Genomic DNA, 16,422 nt, shown 5'->3' with positions numbered 1-16,422 from the left:
CTAACCCTGTTTCTGCTTATTCAGATTCAAGGGAAAAATGGTTGGCCACTAGCCTTAAGAGTTCACACTTCCTAGGCTTGCCACATACAGTGATCCCACACTGCTCAGCCATTTTCCTCAACTCCTCCATAAACAGTGCTTTTAATTTATCCCAAGTTACTTGGAGAGCTACTAGCTTCAGTTGCAGAAATGTTAGTATTCAAACACACTTAACCACAAGAAAACATGTATTGAAATCTTGCTCTTTTTTGACTGGGAACAATTTGGCTTCCCACTTCCAATTTCTCTCGTTTGTCTGTGGGTCAATTCCAGACACTAGCATCCAAATTTCAGTTAGGACCAGGTGACAAAAAGGTCGATGGGTTCCCTTTCAGCCTTCATTGATCTTACTGTAACAGGGTTTAATTTAAAACACACCCTGTTTTTTTAGCTCCTCCTTGGTGAATCTTTATTCACCGCTTTCCAATTTTAAGGTAAAGAAACCAGCACAAACAGGCTTTCTTAGATTTAAAGAAGAAAAGTTGAAATTTATTAACTTAAACTTATACTCTAATTCGTTTGACGCCTACGGATACATGACGCACCCACACTAGCATGATACACACATGCAAATGGAGACAGAAAAGAAAAGAAAAATAAAGTGAAAAATGTGAGGCAATATCTGAAGAGTTGTTGTGACAGCTCTTCGAGCTCACTGTAGAGTCCTTGATTGTAGGTAGATCTTGCTTTTTGTTGGGGCCCAGTATTCTTCTTAAACCTTGTTCACTGTAGGAGCCTTTTCTCTCTTGGGGTTCATGTGTCTTCAGTGGATTCAGAGATTTGTGAGAAAGAGATGGGAGCAGACAGGAGAGATCTTCTCAGTCCAGGAGCAAACAGACACTCTCAGTTCAAACTGTTTGTACAATTCAGAAAACCCCAAGTTGCCAAGCAGATTAGTCATGTGACTAACTGGTCTGACCACGTCATGGCTCTGTGGATTGTATCATCTTAGCAGGGCCTGGAATTCTTCTCTTACACACAATACCTGGCGATCAAGGTCCATTGTAGGTTGAATGTGTCAGGGAATGGTCCTTTGTCCTTCCAATCACCATCTGTTAATATGCAAATGCCTTTTCTAGCCACGGCTGATCTGTTTAACAAGTCCTTTCCTCACTCCAGTAATAGTTTAAAATAAATGTTCATGACAAAATTAATGTGCCGCATTCTTGGCAGGTGGGGGCCTAGCATGACACCCATAAAGTTTTAGAAAAAAGAATTCCCAAGGAAGCAGAAACAAATATTTGCTCATTCAATTTCAAACCAGTTAATAGGTATACATGTTTCATCAGAGAATCTCGGGATAGCAATGGCTTAATGGAAATTCATTCTTTGTCCAATGGTTTCTGCCCAAACTACCTTAACCTAGTATAGTGCAGCTATTTGTAAAGGTTTAGAAAAAGGATCGACAGCACTGATTGAATCGTTAAAACTTTTTTCTTATTTCTTCTTGCTCTTGAGGTCTATTCTCTGAGGTTAGGGCATGATCTTTCAATATTTATTCTTTCAGAAGTACCAGAGCTATGCTGTTGCAGTCGGATGGATAGCTCTCTATAGGCTGTATCTATTTATTATGAAATTCTCCCAACTGAGACAGCTGTTATTTTTTATTCCTTAGAGGTGATATATATGTATTAATTTTCACAATTTCAACAATGGGAATCTTATCAGTTTTCCTCTAAATTTCTTTAATGATCTTATGACTTTGTAGTGATGGTCTGTTTGCTTTTAAGATTGTTTTGAGAGGGCTTTTTGCAGTTACCAATTTTGTGAATTCTTGCAGTTCACAACGAGCTTTAAGTAATAATATTATATTCAGCAAGTGGAAAACACACCATTAGGTGCTAAAATAAATATAGCATATTGTAAGACAACATCACAGATCTTTACTATAAGCATTCTCCACACCCCTCATGATAAGGAGTTTTCCTTTACTACCCAATATCTAGTTCTGGGAGGGGGTGGTCCTGACAATGAAGCACCTTGTTTTGTGCACTGTATATTGTAAAAAAGCTTGTGTCCCCATGTACTTTTCTTCAGTTATCCAAGAGGCAGACTCTAGTTCGACTAGACCAATTATAAATCAGGAAGCTGGTTTATTTTTCATATAATACGTGAATAATTACAGTAAATTTCAACTTATTTGGTAATACTCCATGTAACATAGAAAATAAAGTACACCACACTATCCCAGTTGGTTGGCTAAGTGCAACAGTTGTGACCAGTAATTATCCTTAAACAGATTAGCATGAAACTTGAGAGACCCCTCTCTTGGTCCAATATTCTTACCAGTTCAGACAGACTGACCACCTAGACTCCATTTTTTCAGCTGGACAGGAAGCCAAATCCTGCTCCTGTCTCCTGTTCTCTGTCCCAGGACTAGCCAGTAGAGTGCATTATCAAATTGTTTACTGCCCTCCGAGTTGAGGGATCTCTGGTAGCTACTCTCTGCAGGGCTCAAGTAGTAATAGGTGTGAACTTTTCCTAGAATGTCTGAACAAATCTTGATAAGCTCACATTCTCCAATCAATCAAATTTCTTTTCTCAAAAGCTGCATTCTGAAAACAACTTCCCATCTGTGCTGGTCACTCTGAGGCACTGTCAATGTGCAGCACCGCATTGCTAGGATGGCATGGTGATGCTGCCATTCAGTCATCTAAAAGCAGCATTCACCCATCACTGACCATGGAGTTCCAGTGTGCTTGAACTGGACACCTCAATGTGGACGTTGCTGCTTGGTGTAGCCCTATGCATGGGCCTACCACCCGGCATCACATTTCATGGGCACCTTTTAATTCATGCTGGGCTTCCAGTTTTCAATTCTAAATGTCACTCACCTTGCCACACCACACCAGGTCATTAAATCACTTCCTGCACTGGATCCAGGTTCTTGCAACCACCCCTCAGCTGCTTCCTATGTCTGCCACTTCCAGCCATGGTTAGGCTTGCTGGCCTCCTATCCTGTCTGCTGGTAGCAGGACATCTCTTCTTTGTATTACTATTCCAGGGAGGCATCACTGAACTTTGGAGCCATCCTTCCTCATTATGAAGCCGTTTCTCCGCTGCCTTTGTTGATATAAGCCTGTGTCTGTAGCCTGACTGAATGCTGAACATGTGCCTTTAAAAATAGTGCCTCACAGCAAGCTTCTGGCACTATGCTCCACCCACCACCCTGAATTGGCCAGCTCTCCTCCCTTAGCTCTTCCTTGTAAAATCGCCAAGCAAGTCCTACCGCCCATCTGTGCACGCCGCTGACACAAATATTCTCCCGACGTCGGGTCATCCGCCCAATTGGTAAAATTCAGACCTTAATTTCTACAAAAATTTATCATCATTGCTTGTACAGTATAAATTGATGTATATTTTAGCTGTTAATTCAGTGATGTTTTTACAAGTCCCCATGGCCAAAATTACCCAAATATTACTGTCAGTAAATAGATGTGGATTGTCTGGAAGCATCAAAATTCCTGTTTCAACATCTTTTTGAATTTTATGAACCAGTTTTCTGCAATTTTTAAAAACTTACTTGCACCCACACTGTTTGGGATCTTCTTCTCCCTGCTGCTCTCACATGCGTTCAAGTCTTCAGAAGAAGGAATTTTCCTCCACACAAGATCAGGGGGCAGGTTGTTCAACCTTGCCCATCTAAGAGCGAAGACCAAAGTAAGGAAAGTCCTCATCAGGGAACTCCTCTTTGCTGACGATGCTGCTTTAACATCTCACACTGAAGAGTGTCTGCAGAGACTCATCGACAGGTTTGCGGCTGCCTGCAACGAATTTGGCCTAACCATCAGCCTCAAGAAAACGAACATCATGGGACAGGACGTCAGAAATGCTCCATCCATCAATATCGGCGACCACGCTCTGGAAGTGGTTCAAGAGTTCACCTACCTAGGCTCAACTATCACCAGTAACCTGTCTCTCGATGCAGAAATCAACAAGCGCCTGGGAAAGGCTTCCACTGCTATGTCCAGACTGGCCAAGAGAGCGTGGGAAAATGGCGCACTGGCACGGAACACAAAAGACCGAGTGTATCAAGTCTGTGTCCTCAGTACCTTGCTCTATGGCAGCGAGGCCTGGACAACGTATGTCAGCCAAGAGCGACGTCTCAATTCATTCCATCTTCACTGCCTCCAGAGAACCCTTGGCATCAGGTGGCAGGACCGTATCTCCAACACAGAAGTACTCGAGGCGGCCAACATCCCCAGCTTATACACACTACTGAGTCAGCGGCGCTTGAGATGGCTTGACCATGTGAGCCACATGGAAGATGGCAGGATCCCCAAAGACACATTGTACAGCGAGCTCGTCACTGGTATCAGACCCACCGGCCGTCCATGTCTCCACTTTAAAGACGTCTGCAAACGCGACATGAAGTCCTGTGACATTGATCACAAGTCGTGGGAGTCAGTTGCCAGTGATCGCCAGAGCTGGCGGGCAGCCATAAAGGCGGGGCTAAAGTGTGGCGAGTCGAAGAGACTTAGCAGTTGGCAGGAAAAAAGACAGAAGCGCAAGGGGAGAGCCAACTGTGTAACAGCCCCGACAAACAATTTCTTCTGCAGCACCTGTGGAAGAGTCTGTCACTCTAATATTGGCCTTTATAGCCACTCCAGGCGCTGCTCCACAAACCACTGACCACTTCCAGGCACTTACCCATTGTCTCCCAAGACAAGGAAGCCAAAGAAGAACTCAATGCAAAAGAAAATCACATTCAAGAGGTATATGTATTTAATTCAAATGAATAATGACATATTGTTTTAACCGTATCACGACGGTACTTATCGTTTGCTTATGAAACACAATGCAATGTAAGGTCCAAACATGAGAGTGTAAAAAGATACCATTGGCTTTAATGAGGAGATGGAGTATTGACATCTCATTTAGTGGAGTGATTTTGGTGAATTGAGACTAATGAAGAAAAAAAACTCCTTTGTCTTTTCCCAGATATGGCAGTGTGGTGGTTCCTTGGAAATTATTACTTGTTCTCATGTTGGCCATGTGTTCCGTAAGGCAACCCCATACACTTTTCCTGGTGGTACTGGCCATATCATTAACAAGAACAATAGACGCCTAGCAGAAGTCTGGATGGATGACTTCAAGGACTTCTTCTACATTATATCACCAGGTACACTTACCCTTTAGGGAAGTAATTTGTTTTGATCTGGCCTTTATTAAATGTATTACGATACAAAGTGATATGATTTCTTTCACAATCCATTTCTAAAAATGGATATTCCTTCCTATCGTATTGTGTATATGAGTTTGCATGTTTTCAGTTGCTATCAGGTTGCTTGTTGGCAGAAGCAGTTTAGGCTTCACTGATAAAGCTTATTAGCATTGAACTTTTGCCATGACTATTTTTGGTTTAAAAGAAGTATCCCAGCAACTTGAGAACTATTTTCTAGCCTGCGTGTTGTTTTTGTGTCACAAAATGTGATTTTCCTCTGTATTTGTCTCCAACAGTAGATGTCTGTAGTTTTGTCCTATACGTAATGTCTTAGGGGGCAAACTTGCATTATTATTTACACCTAAAGCAAATTAGTTTTCTGCTGTAATGATTAGATTAATAGCCGAATCATTGCATTCCCAAATTATTAATGCATTCATTATGGTAGTGTAGTGCTTATGTTAATGGAGTGGTAATCTAAATATTGTGAGTTCAAATCCCAGCATAGATTTTGAGAATTTGAATTCAGTTTAAAAATAAATCTGAAAGTAAAAAAAGCTGTAATCAATAAAGTGACCATAATGCTGTGAAACTGTTGTTAAATGCATTGGTTCACTAAAACCTTTTATGGAAAGAAACCTGCTGTCCCTGCCCATTCTACCATATATGTGACTCCAGTCCCACATTAATATGATTTACTCTTAATTGCCCTCCGAAATTGCCTAGAAAGCCACTCAATTGTATCAAAACTCTATACCATATGCACTGCAGAACTGATTAAAGAAAAAGACCCATCATCTTCTCAGGGCAGCTAGGGGCGGGCAATAAATGCGAGCCTTGCTTGCGATGCCCACATCCTGAAAAGAAATTTTAACATTGTGATTTACCTTTTTGTAGCATTCTTATATTAGTTTGATAGCAGTAATGCAGGCAAAATTTATAAAACAGAAGTTTAATGTTTGAGAAACAAAAGGCATCAATTTTGCCAAATCATAATGCATGGTTAGTAATGACCCATTATTCATTAATTGCAGGTTTCCTTTCGGAAGATTTTAATAATTTAGCATAAACTAAAGAAACAGACAAGCTTTCTATTTATACTAGTGCTTCAATTGATTTTTTGTAACGTAAATTCAGTAGCAGGAAATGCAGAAACAGAAACAAGACACCTTTATAATCCTTTCTTCACACTTTTCTGGTATCTAATGAGCTACTTTACTGCGTAAATGATGAATCCAGTTGCGAATGCACAAGTTTAGAGTAATAGCTCAGTAAGAAATGCATAAAGTCAATTTTGCTGAATGTGGAACAGAAGTCCTTGTGGATTATATAATGGAGAAATGGGGCTACTTATTAATCAAGCAGAACAGCACAGAAAGCAAAAAATTGGAAAGCACCTTATCATTGCTGATCGAAACATCCCAAAGCCCTTTAGGTGCAATGAATTATTTTGAAATGCTTTCATTGTTGTGTAGTTGAACACAGTAGTAATTTTGCACCCATTAAGTTCCCACACACAGCAATAAGATCAATGAATCTACTATTTTGTTGGGTTTAGTTGACAAAAAAGGGCCTGTTTTCTTGTGTTGTGTAATAGATAGAGAAAAACATGAAAGCTGTATTTCCTTAGCAAATTTTAAAATGAAGTATGGAGTCTGGTTCTTTGAGAACTATTAATTTTACTGAAGTCACAGAATTATTGCAGCCAAGAAGGAGGCCATTCGGCCCATCGTGTCTGCACTGGTTCTCCCAATGAGCATTTCACCTAGTGCCACTCCTCCGCCTTCTCCCAGTAGCACTGCAAATTCTTCCTTTGCATATAACTATCTAATTCCCTTTTGAATGCTTCAATTGAACCTGCATCCACCACGTTCTCAGGCAGTGCATCCCAGACCTTAGCCACTCACTGCGTGAAAAAGTTTTTCCTCATGTCACTTTTGCTTCTTTTACCAAATACTTTAACTCTGTGCCCTCTCGTTCTCGATCCTTTCATGAGTGGGAACAATTTCTCCCTATCAGCTCTATCCAGACTCCTCATGATTTTGAATACCTCTATCAAATCTCCTCTCATCCTTCTCTTCTCCAAGGAAAACAATCCCAACTTCTCGAGTCTATCTTCATAACTGAAGTTCCTCATCCCTGGAATCATTCTCGTGAATCTTTTCTGCACCCTTTCCAATGCCTTTACATCCTTCCTAAAGCGCGGCGCCCAGAACTGGATGCAATACAGCAGCTGAGACCGAGCTAGTGTCTTATACAAGTTCAACATAATCTCTCGCTCGTACTCTATGCCCCTATTAATAAAGCCCAGGATATTGTATGCTTTATTAACCGCTCTCTCAACCGTCCTGCTACCTTCAATGACTAATGCACATTTACACCCAAGTCCCTCTGCTCCTGCACCCCCTTTAGAATTGTACCATTTATTTTATATTGCCTCTCCTACCAAAATGAATCACTTCACATTTCTCCACATTGAACATCTGCCACCTGTCCGCCCATTCCACCAACTTGTCTATGTTCTTTCGAAGGTCTACACTATCCTCCTCACACTTCATAATGCTTTCAAGTTCCGTATCATTTGCAAACTTTGAAATTGTGCCCTGTACACCAAGGTCCAGGTCATTAATATATATCAGGAAAAGCAAGGGACCCAACACTGACCTCGGGAAATCCACTACAAACCCTCCTTCAGCCCAAAAAACATCCATTAACCACTATGCTTTGTTTCCTGTCACTTAGCCAATTCCATATCCATGTTGCTAATATCCCATTTATTCAATGAGCTATAACTTTGTTCATGAATCTGTTGTGTGACACTGTATCAAATGCCTTTTGGAAGTCCATGTACACCACATCAAGCATTTCCCTCATCAATCCTCTCTGTTACCTCCTCAAAATACTCCAGCCAGTTAGTTAAACATGATTTTCCCTTAAGAAATCCATGCTGGCTTTCTTGAATTAACCCATATTTGTTCATGCTGAAAGTGTGGTATTTTTCTCTTTCAAAGGTGACAGTAAACATGATGGATAAAAATTTGATAGCCCCTGGAGATGGGTGCAGGGATTGTAATGCACAATTAACCCACTATTCAAAGTAATGCAGACAGCATGCAGGCTACCTGCTAATTTAAATGGTGGTAACTGTACATCTCAGCTTAGGGCTCAACTTCATAGGTGGCAGCCCCGCTGAAAGCTAGCCTGCACTATTTAAAGTCAGCCTGCACCCCATAAAGGGGAGGTGCATTCTGGCTGCTGCAGGTACTGGAAGTCGTTGTAGAAGAGTGTCGGACCTACAAGAAGAATGAAGATGGCACAACATGGCAGTGAGCGAGCTCCCAGATTTTCTGATGCAGCACTTGAAGCCCTGATGCAGGAAGTGGACAGGAGGTCCTGTATCCACAGGGAGCCAGGAGGAACTCCAGACCAGCGCTTAGAAGGATATGGGAACAGATAATTAGGGATACCATTGTGAACAGTGTCACTCCGAGGATCTTGGTGCAGTATTGCAAGATGTTTAATGACCTCACGTGTAGTCAAAGTAAGTGAATTTATCTTCAAATGCCATATCCTTACAACTGAACCACTAGCCTCAAGCAGTGCTCAATTCACCACACCCCCTTCACTACCAACATTCTCTATTAAGCATGACTCTTATCTCACATTCATTGCCTCACCTCACCATCACATACTTAACACTGCTGCACTCACATCCACATCTCACAGCTTGAACACATTGCCAGCCATTCAACTATGACAGCCACATCACCCAGACACATTGCACCACACTCATTGACATACTTCCCTCTCTCTTGCAGGACAATATGGCACACAATTGGGGGCCAAAGCACCTAACTGGCAGGGGACAGGCATGGCTGTATGTCCTCACCCCAATGATGGAGACGTGTTCACCATAACTGAAGCGGCTAGCGGCGCTGCTGAGACCATAGAGGATTGCCTAATTCTACTTGTTCCTACCTAATCTAACTTCTCGCGCCCCACTTCCCCTCATCCCACAACTTCTTCTGATATATAAGCTGCAGATGGTGTCAGCATTTACCTCCTACAGTGTGATGGAATCTGTGGTCTGCGGGACCAGGGGAGGGGAGGTGGGGGAGTGTGTGCGAGTTGTTGTATGAACAGATGACTTGTTGAATGTTCTGTTAGGTGCACTGACCCTGGTTTCAAAGCTTGTTTTTATGTGACACACCCTAACTGAAAGGGAAACTAAAACTATAGTTTCTGGGGAAACAGAAACTGAAACTAAAACTTTGGGTTTCTGGGGAAACAGAAACTTGTTGGAACCAGATAAAAAAAGACAGAGCCATCCAAGCTCAGATAACATAGAGGCAGCATGAAGGCAAGCTGAAGAAAGTGAAGGCTGGGTCCAGGAGGTGGCATTAGACAGATGTGAGTTGCAGCAGTTGTTTCCATTACTTAAAGTAATACTGGGGATTCCACACCATCAAAACTGTCGTGAGCAGAGCTGAGGAGGTTCTGGAGTCATGCGCCATTTTGGTGAAGACCGTGCCTGTGGAGTTTGGGTTGAAGGGGAACCTCTGTTGGATGAGAATTGGTGGCTGCATCTTGGAAGACAGTTGGAGCCCTACCTGAGCAGGTTCAGAGCTTTGAAGAGCTTTGTGGTCGTAATTGGTGCCATATATGCTGTGTGGACAGCCTAGTAAATCCATGAGATCTATCTTTGTTGTATCTGATGGTTAATGTGTAATTTGTAATGTTGACCATGATTTTTCTGTTAATTCATGTTTAATTTATGTTGATTTTGATTTTATTGTTAAAGTAACAGTTGTAAAAGTGAAATCATGTCCATTTAGTTTTGTTTATTGGGGCTGTTTGGTAAATTTGGTTCTTATGGTTTGTTGATCTCCACAGGGATCATAATAACACTCTTGCCCGAGCCGCACCACAGCCCTGCCTTATACCTTTTTCCTTTCATATACCCAAGAACTGCCACTTGGCCAAGAGTGGTGCAGGATCGTGAAGGCCCAGAGGAGGAGCAGGACACTGATGATGAAGAAGTACTTTCACTTGACCTCACACCCGCAGCCACCACCTCAGTTACTGCCACTGTGCAAACTTTAGAGGGTAGCATAGAGGTGGGATCTGCATGTGGCGAGTCACTAGGAACGAGTGACCTGCAGTATCTTTTGAAGTGAGGAATGCTATGAACTTGAAGAGCTTAGCAGTGTATTGCAGAGCATGTGAACTCTGGCTCAAAGACTATTAGGTGCTGATCAGAAGGCCAGAAAATGTTTCATGACTTGTAAAATGTATCTAGGCAAGGCAAGAACCTTACTTTAAAGAGATAGAGATAAAGTTAAATGCTAATTATTATTTCTACCTTGTTGTAGATTTTTAAAAAACACTGTAGTCACACAAAGTAAAGAATGAACTTCAATGGATCAAATGACTCTTTTGCAATCCATGCCGTTGTTTCACACAAAAGATAGCGGAAATGTGGGATTCTATACTCCAAACGAGTGTGAATACGGGGTCAATTGAAATTTTCAAGACCGAGATCAACACATTTTTATTAGGTAAAGGGTATCAGTGCATACACATCAAAGGCAAGGAAATGGACTTGAGGTACAGATTAGCTATGATCTAATTGAATGACACATCTGGCTTGAGGGGCTGAATGGCCTACTCTTGTTTTTATAATATATATTTATGAAGCCCCCATCTGTTTCTGTATGAATGCTGGGCTGCCGAAATTGAAATCTGCCCAAAGATTAGAATGAGTGGACCTCCAGCGGCAATCAGTAAGTTTTTATTTCCCAATTTTGGACCAGCTATGCCCAATTTACAGGTGCAAATGAGATGGTAGTGAGATGAAAATCAATCTCTTTAGTTCCAATAATTCAGAAAATTCTTGCTTGGGATACAATCACTTTGTTTGTTCTACCCTCCTCAGATCTCGGATCAGTTAGCTGCATGATCATAAAATATAATTTTCTTCCCCTTATTTCCCATGGTGCCTTTGTAATTCTTGCTGAGACAGTTATGACAGTAGCTCTGCAGTCAGGTTTTTTCCCACTATTGAGTCTCCAATGGACTTTGGAATTTTTTTTAATTTTTAATGCTTTTTAATTGCACATTGTGCATTATTGCCTTTAAGTTTTCTATCTGGTGATCCAGAGATGAGGGTTGACATTGTGCACTCTGGGTATTGTAGATCCACAAGAGTAGGGCAAAAACTATAGCTCTCATGATGTATCTCTTCAACATGCAGAACTTAATGAAAAGTAGTTGTGCAACAACAACCTGTATTTGTATAGCATGTTTAAAGTAATAAAACATCCCAAGACACTTCACAGTAGAGCATGGCTACCCGACCCAAACCCGACGGGACCCAATGACATGTGTCGGGTTCGGGTCAGGTCGGGTCATTCTTCCGGGTCTGGCATTCGGGCTCGAGTCGGGTCGGGCTGGGTCGGACACACTGTGTCACCACCTCCAGTAAGTGACGCCAATGTTCATGTACTTTTTGGACTAGGAAGGTTGTTTAATTACAGTTTTTTTAAGCTTGTGCAGATAAGTAACAAAGTAAAAAACGGAAGCTAGGTTAACTAATGGTCGGATCGGGTTGGGTCGGGCACGGGAAAAAATGAAAGGACTCGGGTCGGGTCGGGCTCGGGTCGGATGTGGTTCTATCGGGCTCGGGTTGGGTTTCATTTGCAGACCTTTGCTGGCCTTTACTTCACAGGAGCATTATAAAACAAAATGACACTGAGCCACGTAAGGAAGTATTAGGGCAGATGACCAAAAGCTAGATAGGTTTTGATGAGTGTCATAAAGCAGGAAAGTGAGGTAGAGAGGCAGAGAGGTTTACAGAGGATTCCAGAGCTTAGGGCTGGGGGAACTGAAGGCAGGGCCACCAATGGTGAAGCGCTTTAAATCGGAGATTCTCAAGAGGCAGAATTAGAGGAATGCAGATATCACTGAGGATTGTAGAGCTGGAGCAGATTACAGAGAAACATAGCTGCCAGGCCATGGAGGGAATTGAAAACCAGGATAAGAATTTTAAAATTAAAGTGTTGCTTAACCAGGAGCCAGTAAAGGACACCAACGACATGGGTGATGGGTGAAAGCATTTGGTGCGAGTTAGAACATGAGCAGCAGCGTTTTGAATGATCTCAAGTTTATGGAGGGTTGTATGTGGGAGGCTGGCCGGGAGTGCATTAGAATAGTCAGGTCTAGAGGTAACAAAGGCATGGATGAGGGTTTCAGCAGCAGAAGAGCTGAGGCAGGGGCAGAGTAGGATGATGTTACAGAGGTGGAAGTAGGTGGTCTTAGTGATTGCCTTAATCTCTCATAACCAAGAATCAGATTTACGTTTCCAACTCTTAAGTCCAGAAGAATAATATAAATCCTAGGATTTAAGGAGAAGGACAGTCCTGTGTGGAAGGACCTACTTAAAGGCATTTCTGGTATTAAATGACTAACTTTCCAGTGGACTGACACTGTGAGCGGCACTAAAAGCATATATTAATGAACAAAAATACCAAAACAAGGTTCAAATAATACTTGTACTCTTGAAGCTCACAGATTTCTTACTTCCAATTTGATTAGTTGAACATGGCAACTGTTCTGCCTCATATTTTAGTCTGGTTTACCCAGGAAACCTGCAGCTGCTACACTACTGGTTTTCATTCTCACATTTGCAAATGAGGCAGGCTGATTGCCGGAAGGCTGAAAAAATGTGAATCAATTCAGGGCAAACATTTTAAAGGTGCACAAGTGCCGAAAACAACTTGCACCTGAATGTCCTTGCTAAAAAAAAATCCCTGCACCACTAATTCACCACTAGTGCACTAAAAATGGAAAGGAAATTCACCTTCAAAGTCTTCCAAAAAAGAAAGATATATTATGACTGTTGAGATTTTAAGGCTGATTTTTTTTTTGTTCATTTAAACCAAAATGGATAAATATTGGGATTAAAATTTTAAAAAAACAAATGAATTAAATGTTCAAAAAACTTAACCATAAGTAGTATTCATTATGTGTTACCTTATATTTAGCAATCATAATGATTAGTTAACATCTGCATATATGTCAGCTATTAATCACATGAATAGAATCATAGAATGGTGACAGTACAGAAGGAGGCCATTTGGCCCTTAGAGTCCAGGCTGCCTCTTTGCAATATCAATTTATCTAGTCCCACTCTTCCGCCCTTTCCTGGTAGCCCCGAAATTTCTTTCCCTTCAGGTCTTATCCAATTCACTTTTGAAAGCCATGATTGAATCTGCCTCCACCATACTCTCAGGCAGTGCATTCCAGATCCTAACTATTTGCTGCTTAAAAAAGATATTCCTCATGTTGCCTTTGGTTCTTTTGCCAATCACCTTAGATCAGTGTCTCGGGTTCTTGACCCTCTGCCAATGAGAAAAATTTCTCTCAATCTACTCTGTCTAGACCCCTCATGATTTTGAACAGCTCTCTCAAATCTCCTCTCAACCTTCTCTTCTCTAAGGAGAACAATCCCAACTTTTCCAATCTATCCACGTACTGAAGTTCCTCATCCCTGAAACCATTCTCATAAATCTTTTATGCACACTCTCTCAGTCCTTCACATACTTCATGAAGTGCGGTGCCCAGAATTGGACACAATTCTCCAGTTGAGGCCGAACCAGTGTTTTATAAAAGTGCATAATAACTTTCTTTCTTTTGCCCTCTATGCCGTTATTTATAAAGCTCAGGATCCCATGTCCCTTTTTAACCACTTTCTCAACCTGCCCTGCCACCTTCAATGATTTGTACATGTATACCCCCAGGTCTCTCTGTTCCTGCACCCCCTTTAGAATTGTACCCTTTAGTGTATATTGCATTTCCTCATTCTTCTGATTAAAATTTATCACTTCACACTTCTCTGCATTGGATTTCATCTGCCATGTGACCGCCATTCCACCAGTCCATGTTCATTTGAAGTTTATCACTATCCTCCTCACAGTTCACAATACTTTCAAGTTTTGTGTCATCTGCAAATTTTGAGATTGTGCCCTGTACACCCAAGTCTAAGTTATTAATATCGATTAAAAAAAAGCAGTGATCCAGGATCCAACCCATGAAAACCGCACTGCATATCTTCCTCCAGCCCAAGAAATAACCATTCACCACTACTCTTTGTTTCCTGTCACTCAACCAACTTCATTGTCCCTTTTATTCCACCGGCTTCAACTTTGCTGACAAGCCTGTTATGTGGCACCTTATCAAATACCTTTTGGAAGTCTACATAATATCACATCAACCATCTTACCCTTATTGACCCTCTCTGTTACCTCATCAAAAAACTCAATCAAGTTGGTTGAACACAATTTGCCTTTAACAAATCCGTGCTGGCTTTCCTTAATTAATATACACTTGTACAAATGACTATTAATTTTGTCCCAGATTATTGTTTCTAAAAGCTTTCCCATGATGTTAAGTTGACTGGCCTGTTGTTATTGGGTTTATCCTTACAGACTTTTTTGAACAAGGGCATAACATTTGCAATTCTCATTTGGTATTGCTGAAAACTTGAGTATTGCTGAAAATAGAGACATGTTGTTGAAGCTTTTCGTCTTGCACTCATCAGGACAATCTGCAAGAATACCGATGTAAGGGAAAGCAACAAATGATTAGTAAACATCTGCATATATGTGAGCCATCAATCATATGAATAGAATCATAGAATGGTTACAGTACAGAAAGAGGCCATTTGGCCCTTAGAGTCCAGGCCGGCTCTTTGCAAAATCAATTTCTCTAGTCCCACTCTTCCACCCTCATACTGTATGAGAAGAGAGTGTTGATTGGTTGGCAAGTGAACTCTGATTGGTAGAGGTGTTGCCATGGAGAATGCACCAGTTTATGGTGAGTGACAGTTAACTGGCAAGCTTTGTTTGAAATTTAAACCAGGCAGCTTGACTCTGATTGGTCAAGACATTGCCCTGAAGAATTAACCAGCGAATGGCTGTCACTTATTTTGTTTAGCTGAAACAGGCGCAATGTTTGTACATGTTCTTTCTGTCTGCAAAGAACAGGGCCCTGTGTATTAATATATGTAGCTTCCAGTACGCGCAAATGCGCCACAATGCGAGCCTTACTGACAGTCTTAAATTCTCAGTTAGTGCCCAGTCTACCTCAAATTACCCTGTGTCATCTGCCAAGAATGAGGCACATTAATTTTGTCATGAACATTGATTTTAAATTGTTACTGGAGTGAGGGGAGGACTTGTTAAACAGATCAGACGTGGCTGGAAAAGATATTTACATATTAACAGATGCTGTGTGGAAGGACAAAGCAGCTATTCCCTGACATTCAACCCACAATGGACCTTGATCACCAGAGGTTGAAGGTGGAGGAGCTCGCATTCCAGGTTGAGTGCTAAGATGGCCGAATACACAAATGGACATGGGCAAATCAGCTAGTCACATGACTAACCTGTTGGGCAACCTGAGATTTTTGAATTTGTACAAACAGTTTTGGGCAGAAAGCTGTTTGCTCCTGGACTGAAGCAGATCTCCTGTGTGCCTGCTCCCATCACTTTCTCACAAGCCTGAATCCACTGAAGACACATGAACATTAAGAGAGAACAGTCTCCTACAGCGAACAAGGTTTAGGAAGAATACTGGGCCCCAACGAAAATCAAGATCTACCTACAATCAAGGACTCTACAGTGAGCTCGAAGAACCCTAATACAAACCCTCTTCAGAGATTGCCTCAACCTTTTCTACTTTATTTTTCTTCTGCTCTTTTCTGTCCCTATTTGCATGTGTGTATCACATATGCATGCTAGCATGGGCACGTTGTGTATCCGTAGGCATTAACCGAATTAAAGTTTAAGTTTAATACATTTCAACTTTTCTTCTTTTAACCAAAGAAAGCCTGTTTGTGCTGGTTTCTTTGCCTTATAATTGGAAAGTGGTGAGCAAGGATTCACCAAGGGGGAGCTAAAAACACGGTGTGTTTAAAATTAAACCCTGTCACAGTAAGACCAGGTGAATGCTGAAAGGGAACCCTGGACCTCTTTCTCACCTGGTCGTAACACCTGGAAGGGTAATGTATCCCAAAAATTTGATTAACAGATGAAGTTAGCTGTTTCGCGCTGCTACTATGCAGCAGCAACACGTGTGGTGTTCGCCACTGACAGGATGCTGCCGTCAAGCCAAAAAACGTCCTGTCTATTACACAAATGAGTAATGTGATATATGAATTT

The 16,422-nt window shown here is 41.5% G+C and overlaps 1 protein-coding gene across 6 annotated transcripts in view; it reads left to right on the top strand.

Moving 5' to 3' along the window:
* Nucleotides 1-16,422, top strand: part of galnt13 (polypeptide N-acetylgalactosaminyltransferase 13) — a 542,151-nt gene that overhangs the window by 422,617 nt on the left and 103,112 nt on the right. For 5 of the 6 annotated variants that reach the window (XM_068035308.1, XM_068035305.1, XM_068035304.1 and 2 more), the window contains one exon: nucleotides 4,981-5,161. In XM_068035308.1, coding sequence (XP_067891409.1) covers nucleotides 4,981-5,161 — 181 coding nt within the window. Of the gene's footprint in view, nucleotides 1-4,980; nucleotides 5,162-10,096; nucleotides 10,452-16,422 lie in introns of those variants that run through there. The other variant, XM_068035309.1, reaches the window with a different exon arrangement.

Source organism: Heterodontus francisci, chromosome 7 (assembly GCF_036365525.1).
Source record: "Heterodontus francisci isolate sHetFra1 chromosome 7, sHetFra1.hap1, whole genome shotgun sequence".
In the NCBI taxonomy this organism is placed as follows: Eukaryota; Metazoa; Chordata; class Chondrichthyes; order Heterodontiformes; family Heterodontidae; genus Heterodontus; species Heterodontus francisci.
Note: the sequence above shows the minus strand (reverse complement) of the source record. Positions and strands in the feature narration are given on the sequence as shown.